This window comes from Mobula birostris, chromosome 11 (genome assembly GCF_030028105.1).
Source record: "Mobula birostris isolate sMobBir1 chromosome 11, sMobBir1.hap1, whole genome shotgun sequence".
NCBI lineage: Eukaryota > Metazoa > Chordata > Chondrichthyes > Myliobatiformes > Myliobatidae > Mobula > Mobula birostris.
In genome coordinates this window covers 49,682,925-49,695,056 of record NC_092380.1, presented here as the reverse complement: position 1 = coordinate 49,695,056, position 12,132 = coordinate 49,682,925, and the positions used below count along the sequence as shown (strand labels likewise).

At 39.8% G+C, this 12,132-nt stretch overlaps 1 protein-coding gene across 7 annotated transcripts in view; it reads right to left on the bottom strand.

The window, feature by feature from the left end:
- phf21aa (PHD finger protein 21Aa) overlaps nucleotides 1-12,132 on the bottom strand; it is a 385,951-nt gene that overhangs the window by 312,506 nt on the left and 61,313 nt on the right. The window contains exon 1 of one of the 7 annotated variants that reach the window (XM_072272217.1): nucleotides 667-693. The exons of the other annotated variants lie outside the window; for them this stretch is intronic. Coding sequence (XP_072128318.1) covers nucleotides 667-678 — 12 coding nt within the window. The 5' untranslated portion in view covers nucleotides 679-693. Of the gene's footprint in view, nucleotides 1-666; nucleotides 694-12,132 lie in introns of those variants that run through there. 7 annotated transcript variants of the gene reach the window in all.

Below are 12,132 nucleotides of genomic sequence, written 5' to 3'. Positions count from 1 at the left end.
AAGTATTGTTTCTTTCTTGTGTGTCTGAGTGAAGGTATTCATGGTCTTTCGTTAGTGAGAGATGAAGAGAGAAGATGCGAGTGGAGAGAGTGGGTAGACCACAGGATGGAGTGGACTGGGAGCAAGGGTCTGGGAGCCGATGACACCAGGAGGAGGTCAATGGGGAATGAATGGACGGAACCGTGAGCTCCAACGTGCACATTAGACTGTTTCATTAAAATGGACACTTTTTCTTTTGTTTACTAACCCTATAGTCAGATTAAGATTTATAAAGTTCAGTTGTTTAATTTTTTGCATTTTGTTGTTTGATTGTTGGAGTTTTTTGTATTGCTATACTTACGCTCTATTCTTGGTTGGAGCAGCTGTAACGAAACCAAATTTCCCACGGGATTAATAAAGTATATCTATCTATCTAATTGCATATGGTGTACTGTCTGATATTTTACGATATGAATTTGTAACCAGGCAACACATCACGCAGCATCCACATACAAACGAGATTTCTCGAGTATAGTGGGCCACAGGCTGCCTTCCCCTAGACTAAAGCATGCTGGCCAAACCTGAAGGTTACACAAATAGTTGTTTAATCATCTTTCTCGGCATAAACCTACACTCTCCTCCTGCTCATTTCAGTGTCTGACTCAACCTGTATATAAAAATACTTACCCAAGGCAACATAATGAAAAGGGCTCAATTTGATGTTGCTAACATCAACATTTCTGAACATTCCTCATTCTTCACTTTCCACTTTCAACTGTTTCCCCACACCAACACAGCCCTTCTGTAAGTGGAATTAAAAGGAGATTACAAGCTTTGTGTGGGAAACCTCCAATTCTTAACATTTTAAAATCTGTTGTAATTATCCTGTAAAAGAGCATCCACCTAACTGCACTTCCATGTCCGAATATCCCATAACATTCACTTTTTTCAATTGCTATTCATTCTCATTTCATTATACTAATCATCAAAGACCTTGTCTTCTACTGTACTTTTTTTAACCTTAGTTTTAAAATGATTATTTCACTCCACTTCATGTGGCACTTGTTTATTGCTCAGCTTTACTTTTTGCTACGCCAGCAATGTCCCAGATGTAAAACTTAACAAACTTTAAGTTCCAGAATCTTGGAGGAATCACAATGATGATTTTTTGTTGTTAAATTATTTTTTGAAGTACCAAAAAAAATCAAGGTGCTCACATTTAATTACTTCTCTTGTTAGTCCTTGTGGATTATGCAGATATATTGATTGCATCCCATAATACATTTGTACTCAATAAACTACTTACATGCAGAGAACTGGAGATTAAACGATGATAAATGGGATCAGTAGGAGGCTGTTGAACTCCAAGCCTATTCCATCAATCAATGAAATCTGTACCACCTTGATATAAATATATTTTATTCAAACTTTAAAATCTTAACAAAATTTTACTCCTGAAATTAAAATGACTGATGCCAATTAGTATTACTTTGTAATTTTCTTCTGCAAATGACACCCTCTGTTTAAAGACGTGTTAGCCTTGTAAGGCATGAAAATGCCTGACGCAGGCCTCTCACGGTCCGAGTGGATGTTCCCCTAGCTAACTTCACCAGAACATGTTTGTTACAATTTATTTTTCCAAACATGTCTTTACACCAAGATTCTCCAACTAATGGAAAGTTTTTACCTCCCTTATCAGTTCCACTTATTAGCTATGAAACTTGTTTAAATCCTAGAACTATACAAGCTTTAGTTAGCATCTTCAGCATTCTAACAAACTTTTAGTACAATTCCTCAACACACTACAATTCACAATATAGCTCCACGCTTTGTGACTATAAGATACAGGAGCAGAAGGAGGCCATTCAGCCTATCGAGTCTGCTCCACCATTCAATCACAGGCGGATCTAATTCTTCCAGTCATCCCCACTCCCCTGCCTTCTCCCCATACCCTTTGATGTCCTGGCTAATCAAGAACCTATCCATCTCTGCCTTAAATATACCCAATGACTTGGCCTCCACAGCCGCTCGTGGCAACAAATTCCACAGATTTACCACCCTCTGACTGAAGTAATTTCTCCACATCTCTGCTCTAAAAGGACATCCTTCAATCCTGAAGTCATGTCCTCTTGTCCTAGACTCCCCTACCATGGGAAATAACTTTGCCATATCTAATCTGGTCAGGCCTTTTAACATTCGGAATGTTTCTGAGATACCCACTCATTCTCCTGAACTCCAGAGAATACAACCCAAAAGCCGCCAGATGTTACTCATACTTTAACCCTTTCATTCCTGGAATCATTCTCGTGAATCTTCTCTGAACCCTCTCCAATGTCAGTATATCTTTTCTAAAATAAGGAGCCCAAAACTGCACACAATACTCCAAGTATTGTCCCATGAGTGCCTCATAGAGCCTCAACATCACATCCTTGCTCTTATATTCTATACCTCTAGAAATGAATGCCAATATTGCATTCGCCTTCTGCGCAACCCACTCAAACTGGAGGTCAACCTTTCAGGTATCCTGCACAAGGACTCCCAAGTCCCTTTGCATCTCTGCATTTTGAATTCTCTCATCTAAATGATAGTCTGTCCATTTATTTCTTCCACCAAAGTGCATGACCATACACTTTCCGACATTGTATTTCATTTGCCACCTCATTGCCCATTCCCCAAACTATCTAAGTCTCTCTGCAGGCTCTGTTTCCTCCACACTTACCGCTCCTCCATCCATCTTTGTATCATCGGCAAATTCAGCCACAAATCCATTAATCCCATCGTCCAAATCAATGACATACATCGTAAAAAGCAGCGGTCCCAACACCGATGCCTGTGGAACTCCACTAGTAACCGGCAGCCAGCCAGAATAGGATCCCTTTATTCCCACACTCTGCTTTCTGCTGATCAGCCAATGCTCCACCCATGCTAGTAACTCCACTGTAATTCCAGGGGCGCTTCATGTGCGGCACCTTGTCAAAAGCCTTCTGAAAACCCAAGTACACCATGTCTACTGCATCTTCTTTGTCTACTCTGCTTGTAATTTCCTCAAAAAATTGCAGTTGGTTAGTCAGGCAGGATTTTCCTTTCAGCAAACCATGCTGGTTTTGGCCTATCTTGTCATGTGCCTCCAGGTATTCCATAACCTCATCCCTAACAATCAATTCCAACAATTTCCCAACCACTGATGTCAGGCTAACAGGTCTATAGTTTCCTTTCTGCTGCCTCCCACCCTTCTTAAATAGCAGAGTAACATTTGCAATTTATCAGTCATCTGGTACAATACCAGAATCTATCAATTCTTGAAACATCATTGTTAATGCCTCCACAATCTCTCCAGCTACTTCCTTCAGAACCAGAGGGTACATTCCATCAGGTCCAGGAGATTTATTCACCCTCAGACCATTAAGTTTCTTGAGCATTTCTCAGTCATAATTTTCACTGCACATACTTCACTTCCCTGACACTCTTGAATGTCTGGTATACTGCAGATGCCTTCCATTGTAAAGACTGCTGCAAAATACGCATTCAGTTCCTCTGCCATCTCTGCGTCTCTTATTACAATAACTCCAGCATCATTTTCTATTGGTCCTATTTCTACGCTCAACTCTCTTTTACCCTTTATATACTTAAAAAAGCTTTAAGTATCTTTGATATTAGTCACCAGCTTCCTTTCATAATTCATCTTTTCCTTCCTAATGACCTTCTTAGTTTCCTTCTGCAAGTTTTTAAAAGCTTCCCAATCCTCTATCTTCCCTCTAGCTTTGGCTTCCTTGTATGCCCTCTCTTTTGCTTTTACTTTGGTTCTGACTTCACTTGTTAGCCACGGTGGTGTTTTTCTTCCATTCAAAAATTTCAAATTGGAAAACACAGTATTCCCTAACAGGAGGTAATCCACTTAAATTACAATTTGTAAGGCACAGGATATATACATTCTAAAGAGGAAGTAGTACTCTAAAGGCAAGATGACGTAACCGTGGCTAAGAGAAGTCAAAGCCAACATAAAAGACAAAGAAAGGGCAAATAATAGGGGAAAAATTAGTGGGAAATTATCGGGTTGGGAAGTTTCAAAAACCAAACAAAAGGCAACCAAAGAGGTAATTAAGAAGGTAAAGATGGAATACGAAAACTAGCCAGCCAATAATATTAAAGAGGGTATCAAAAAGTTTCTTTAGATACATAAAATGTAAAAGAGAGGCAAGAGTGGATATCGGACTGCTGGAAAATGATGCTGGAGACATAGTTAATGGGACAAGAAAACTGCAGAGAAATTGAATTAGTATTTTGCATCATCTTCACTGTGGAAAGCACGAACAGTATGGTGGAAGTTCCAAGTGTCAGAAGTCATGAAGTGTGTGAAGTTACCATTACTAAATAGAAATTTCTTGGAAAACTGAAAGGATTGAAGATAGACAAGTTCCCTGGACCAATTGTGTACACCCCAGGGTTCTGAAAGAGAAGGCTTTCAGGGGTCTAGATGGGTTAGAGTTTGTAAAATGTGTTCTGGAAAGTTTTCTAAATCAATATATAGAGGTACCAACTAGAGGGGATGCAATATTGGATCTCCTGTTAGGAAACGAGTTAGGACAAGTGACGGAAGTGTGTGTAGGGAAGCACTTTGATCATAACACCATTAGTTTCAGCTTGATCATGGACAAGGATAGATCTGGTCCTAGGGTTGAGGTTCCGAACTGGAAGGGGGCCAAATTTGAAGAAATGAGGAAGGATCTAAAAAGTGTGGATTGGGACAGGTTGTTGTCTGGCAAGGTAAGAGGGAAGTCTTCAAAGGAGAAATTTTGAGAGTGCAGAGTTTGTATGTTCCTGTCAGGATTAAAGGCAAAGTGAATAGGAATAAGGAACCTTGGTTCTCAAGGGATATTGCAACTCTGATAAAGAAGAGAGAGTTGAATGACGTATATAGGAAACAGGGAGCAAATAAGGTGCTTGAGGAGTATAAAAAGTGCAAGAAAATACTTAAGAAGGAAATCAGGAGGGTTAAAAGAAGATATGAGGTTGCCTTGGCAGTCAAAGTGAAGGATAATCCAAAGAGCTTTTACAGGTATATTAAGAGTAAAAGGATTGTAAGGGATAAAATTGGTCCTCTTGAAGATCAGAGTGGTCGGCTATGTGCGGAACCAAAAGAAATGAGGGTGATCTTAAATGGTTATTTTGTGTCTGTATTTACTAAGAAAACTGGCATGAAGCCTATGGAATTAAGGGAAACAAATAGTGAGATCATGGAAACTGTACAGATTGAAAAGGAGGAGGTGCTTGCTACCTTGAGGCAAATTAAAGTGGATAAATCCCCAGGACCTGACAGGGTATTCCCTCGGACCTTGAAGGAGACTAGTGTTGAAATTGCAGGGGCCCTGGCAGATATATTTAAAATGTCAGTGTCTACGAGTGAGGTGTCGGAGGATTAGAGAATGGCTCATGTTGTTCCCTTGTTTAAAAAAGGATCGAAAAGTAATCCGGGAAATTATAGGCCGGTAAATTTGACATTAGTAGTGGGTAAGTTATTGGAGGGAGTACTAAGACAGAATCTACAAGCATTTGGATAGACAGGGACTTATTAAGGAGAGTCAACATGGCTTTGTGTGTGGTAGGTCATGTTTGACCAATCTATTGGAGTTTTTCGAGGAGGTTGCAAAGAAAGTGGATGAAGGGAAGGCAGTGGATGTTGTCTACATGGACTTCAGTAAGGCCTTTGACAAGGTCCCGCATGGGAGGTTAGTTAGGAAAACTCAGTCACTAGGTATACATGGAGAAGTGGTAAATTGGATTAGACATTGGCTCAATGGAAGAAGCCAAAGAGTGGTGGTGGAGGATTGCTTCTCAGAGTGGAGGCCTGTGACTAGTGGTGTGCCACAGGGATCAGTGCTGGGTCCATTGTTATTTGTCATCTATATCAATGATCTGGATGATAATGTGGTAAATTGGGTCAGCAAATTTGCAGATGATACAAAGATTGAAGGTGTAGTGGACAGTGAGGAAGGTTTTCAAAGCTTGCAGAGGGATTTGGACCAGCTGGAAAAATGGGCAGAAAAATGGGCTGAAAGATGGCAGATGGAGTTTAATACAGACAAGTGTGAGGTATTGCACGTTGGAAGGACAAACCAAGGTAGAACATACAGGGTAAGTGGTAAGGCACTAAGCAGTAGAACAGAGGGATCTGGGAATACAGATACAAAATTCCCTAAAAGTTGCGTCACAGGTAGATAGGGTTGTAAAGAGAGCTTTTGGTACATTGGCCTTTATTAATCAAAGTATTGAGTATATGAGCTGGAATGTTAAGATGAGGTTGTATAAGGCATTGGTGAGGCCAAATCTGGAGTATTGTGTTCAGTTTTGGTCACCAAATTACAGGAAGGATATTAATAAAGTTGAAAGAATGCAGAGAAGGTTTACAAGGATGTTACAGAGAAAGGTTGAATAGGTTAGGACTTTATTCACTGGAGCGTAGAAGAATGAGGGGAGATTTGATAGAGGTATGTAAAATTATCATGGGTATAGATAGCGTGAATGCAAGCAGGCTTTTTCCACAGGCAAGGGGAGAAAAAAACAGAGGACATGGGTTAAGGGTGAGGGGGGAAAAGTTTAAAGGGAACATTAGGGGGGGCTTCTTCACACAGAGAGTGGTGGGAGTATGGAATGAGCTGCCAGACAAGGTGGTAAATGCGGGTTCTTTTTTAACATCTAAGAATATATTGGACAGATACATGGATGGGAGGTGTATGGAGGGAAATGGTCCGTGTGCAGGTCAGTGGGACTAGGCAGAAAATGGTTCGGCACAGCCAAGAAGGGCCAAAAGGTCTGTTTCTGTGCTCTAGTTTTTCTATGGTTCCTATGGCTGAAGAAATTGTGGAGGCATTAGTAGTGATCTTTCAAGAATCAGTAGATTTTGGGATGGTTCCAGAAGACTGGAAAATTGCAAATGTCACTCCACACAAAAGAAAGAAAACTATAGACCAGTTAGTCTGACTTTAGTGGTTGGGAAGATGTCGGGCGTTGATTATGAAGAATGAGGTCTCAGACTACTTGGAGGGACACGATCAAATAGGCTGTAATCAGCATGGCTTCCTCAAGGGAAAATCTTGCCTGACAAATCTGTTGCATTCTTTGAAGAAATAACAAGCAAGATAGACAAAGGAGAATCGGTTGATGTTGTGTCCTTGTATTTCCAGAAGGCCTTTGACAAGGTGTCACACATGAGACTGCTTATCAAGCTACAGGCTAGATTCTAACATGGATAAAACAGTGGCTGATTGGCAGGAAGGCAAAGAGAGGGAATAAAGGGAGCCTTTCCTGGTTGGCTGCCAATGACTAGTGGTGTTTCACAGGGGTCTGCGTTGGGACCAACTCTTTCTATGTTATATGTCAATGATTTTGATGATGGAATTGATAGCTTTGTTGTAAAGTTTGCAGATGATATGAAGATAGGTGGAGAGGCAGGTAGGTTTGAGGAAGTAGAGAGGCTACAGAAAGACGTAGACAGATGAGGACAATGGGTACAAAAATGGCAGATGGAATACTATGTAGGGAAGTGTATGGTCATGCACTTTGGTAGAAGAAATGAAAAAGTTGACTATTTTCTAAATGGAGAGAAAATACAAAAAAAAAACAACTGAGGGACAAAGGGACTTGGGAGTCCTTGTGCATGACTCCTTCAAAGTTAATTTGCAGGTTGAGTGTGTGGTGAGGAAGGCAAATGCAATGTTAGCATCCATTTCACGAGGACTAGAATATAAAAGCATAGATGTAATGTTGAAGCTTTATGAAGCACTAGTGAGGCCTCACTTGGAATACTGAGAGCAGTTTTGGGCTCATTAACTTAGAAAGGATGTGCTGAAATTTGAGAAGGTTCACAAAAATGATTCCAGGATTGAATGGCTTGTCCTCTGAGGAGCAATTGATGGATCTGGGCCTGTATTCACTAGAATTCAGAAGAATGAGGAGTGACCTCTTTGAAACCTATTGAATGGTGAATGGCCTTGATAGAGTGGATGTGGAAAGAATATTTCTTATGGTGGGACAGTCTAAGACCAAACAGTTTCAGAATAGAGAGGCATCCTTTTAGAATGGAGATGAGGAATTTCTTTACCCAGAGAGTGGTAAATCTGTGGAATTCTTTGCCACAGGCAACTGTGGAAGCCAAGTCTTTACACATCTTTAAGGCAGAGGTTGATAAGATTCTTGATTGGTCAGGGCATGAAGGGATACTGGGAGAAGACAGGAGATCAGGGCTGAGAGAAAAATTGGATTGGCCTTGATTAAATGGTGGAGCAGACTCGATGGACAAAATAGCCTAATTCTGCTTCTATATCTTATGGTCTTACACACTATATAGTAAAGTGGGATGGTATAACCAGTGGTTTGCTAAATCTCTCACAAGGATTAAAGATAGACCAATGAATTAGGAGATGCCAAGTGGACAGGGAAAAAAAAATCAAGAGCAGAGACTGGGGATAAAGGGTATTCGAGGAAGGTAAAATATGGTCTTTCGCAATAGCTATGGCAGGGGCAACTACATTTTTAACCTTGTTTTTGTTGAAAAATTAATATTTCAGTAATTTGAGTAATATAGTAAATACATTTTTAAGCAGCCTTGTTCATTTAAATAATTCATTATGTGTTACATTTAAAAGCATGTCAATGGCATATATCATCACACCATCAAGTCACAGAAACGTATCTCGCTAAAACTAAAAACAAAACTATACATGCATTATCGACCGCTCCATGTTTTTATTTTAATTAATTTTTAAATTTTGGACCTACAAAACATAGCAGAGGCATCGAGTAAATTGAAGCAAACATGAGAAGGCTACCTACCTATTCAAGTGCAGTTAGAAACAGTTGAGTTGTTTTTTAAAAAAAGGCAGAAAGTGGACAAATTCATGAGTTTATAAACAGTGAATCCTGGGTGATAACAATAATAAGTAAACAAAAATGCAGAAATAGCTGGCTACATCATAAAGATAAGACGCATTCAATTACACAAAAGATAACTGGCTGCTGCATACAGAACAAATTGAGCAGCATTTTGAAACAAGTGAAATAGCCAATGAAACGTAAGTGGCAATTTTGCTGAGTGCATTGGATTTAAGAGGTATACAGTTTGCTTCGTAGTTTAACTGTTCTAACCAAACCAGTCAAAATGGGCTTTGCTGGTATTGTGAAAGTAATGCAGAAACATTTAAAACTGAAACTATAGTTGATTGCACAACGCTTTAAATTTCATAAGCAGCATCAAAAAGGAAAGCAAGTCCATTTCAGTATACGTGGCCGACTTGAAGAGATTGTCCAAGCATTGTCAGTTCAGTGATGAGCTTAATGATGCACTGAGACATCATTTAGATCAAAGTACATTATCAAAGTATGTATACATTATACAACCCTAAGACTTGTCTCCAAACTGGCAGCCACAGAACAAAGAAACCCAAAAACAAACACCAATCCCTTAACAATAAGATGAACTATTAGTAATCTTGCATTAGATACAATTTGGGCCCTGAATAAATACACAATTGCTGTAGATTTGACATGGATGTTCAGGAGAAAAACTTAACAGATATGCCTTTTCTAGAGCAATGGGAAGTAGACTTGAGGAAGTGACTGATGTAGTTTAAAATGTAGTAATTTGTAATAATAAATTAGTCATCAGTTTAGACTTCTAAAGCATCAGAAAAGATGAGGAATTTTTCATCTTAGCAAACCACTTTGTTTACAGGAGAAAATTAATAAACAAATTTCATGACATATGCCCGTAATATTAAATCTGATTCTAAATTTCCAATAAATCCTGTCAAATGAGCCTTTATCTTTCTAAAGTGTAATACCACAAGAAAACATAACTGGTAAATTTAAAAAAAAACAGAATAATAACCCTGCTTTTCACATCATTAACCTTAATTTCATCAGAAATATTCACATGGGTAAAGATAAACAAAATATTTTAGTTGTATTTCTTCACCATATTAGCAAACACAGCTGAGCCTTGATATTTTTCCTCTAATGCCATGTGGTCTAAATAGCAAATGATAACTCAATGCTCGTTTTTGTAGTGGTTTGAAATTTTGATTGTTATTTTAGAGTTAAATAGAAAAAGGTTATTTATATATTCTTGGTTTTTAAATCTAAGCAGTGAGTATTGCAAACAAAGGGTAAAACATACCAATTTTCTATAGTTTTTCCACAGAATCCAGGCAACAAGACACAGGAGCAGAATTAGGGTATTCAGCCCACTGGTCTACTCCACCATTTTAACTGGCAGATTCATTATCCCACTCCCATATTCTTGCCCCATAACCTTTGACCCTGACTGATCAAGAACCTATCAACCTCTGTTTTGAATCTACTCAATGATTTGGCCTCCACAGTTGTCCATGGCAATGAATTCCACAGACACACAACCCTCTGGCTAAAAAAGGTGAATGGTATGCTGGCACTAATAGCAAGAGGATTCGAGTACAGGAGCAGGGAGGTACTACTGCAGTTGTACAAGGCCTTGGTGAGACCACACCTGGAGTATTGTGTGCAGTTTTGGTCCCCTAATCTGAGGAAAGACATCCTTGCCATAGAGGGAGTACAAAGAAGGTTCACCAGATTGATTCCTGGGATGGCAGGACTTTCATATGAAGGAAGACTGGATGAACTAGGCTTGTACTCGTTGGAATTTAGAAGATTGAGGGGGGATCGGATTGAAACGTATAAAATCCTAAAGGGATTGGACAGGCTAGATGCAGGAAGATTGTTCCCGATGTTGGGGAAGTCCAGAACGAGGGGTCACGGTTTGAGGATAAAGGCGAAGCCTTTTAGGACTAAGATTAGGAAAAACTTCTTCACACAGAGAGTGGTGAATCTGTGGGATTCCCTGCCACAGGAAACAGTTGAGGCCAGTTCATTGGCTATATTTAAGAGGGAGTTAGATATGGCCCTTGTGGCTAGGGGGATCAGAGGGTATGGAGGGAAGGCTGGTGCAGGGTTCTGAGTTGGATGATCAGTCATGATCATAATAAATGGCGGTGCAGGCTCGAAGGGCCGAATGGCCTACTCCTGCACCTATTTTCTATGTTTCTATGTTTCTAAAGTAATCCCTCTTCATCTGTTCTAAATGGACATCCCTCTTTTCCAAGACTGTGCCCCCTGGTCTCAGACTCACCCATTACAGGAAACATCCTCTCCACTCTATCCAGGCCTTTCAATATTCAATAGGTTTCAATGAGATCCTCCCCTCAGTCTTCTAAAGTCCAAGCACAGACCAAAGCCACCAAATGCAACTCTTATATTAACCCTTTCATTCATGGCATCATTCTCATGAACCTCCTCTCAACACTCTCCAATGCCATCACATATTTTCTTAGATAAGGGACCTAAAGCTGTTCACAATACTCAAGTGTAGGTTGACCAATGCCTTATAAAGCCTCAGCATTACATCCTTCCTCTTATGTTTTGATCCTCGCAAAATGAATGCTGACAGTGCATTTGCCTTTCTTGCACCAACTCAACCTGCAAGTTAATCTTTAAATGAATCCCGCACAAAGACCCCCAAAACCCTTTACACCTCAGATTTTGAAATTTTCTCCCCATTTAGAAAATAGTGTTCACTTTTATTCGTTCTACCAAAGTGTGACCATACATTTCCCTACACTATTCCATCTGCCACTTCCTTGCCCATTCTCCGCAAGTCCTCTGCAGACTCACTGCCTCTCCACCCATCTTTGTATCGTCTGCAAATCTGGCAACAAAAACATTAATTCCATCATCCAAATTGTTGACATACAATGTGAAAAGAAGTGGTTCCAATATTTACTCCTGTGGGACACCACTAGACACCAGCAGCCATCCAGAATAAGCAACCTTTATTCTGACTCTTTATCTCTTGTCAATCAGCCAATCTTCTATCCATGCTAGTACTTTTCTGTAATACCATGGGCTCTTATCTTGTTCAGCAGCCTCATGTGCAGCACCTTGTCAAATGCCTTCTGAAAATCCAAATAGACAACATTCGCTGACTCTTTGTCTATGTTGCCTGTTATTTTCTCAAAGAATTCCAAGAGAATTAGAAACGTCGAAAACCTACAGCACAATACAGGCCCTTTGGCACACAAAGCTGTGCCAAACATATCCTTACCTTAGAAATAACCTAGGGTTAAT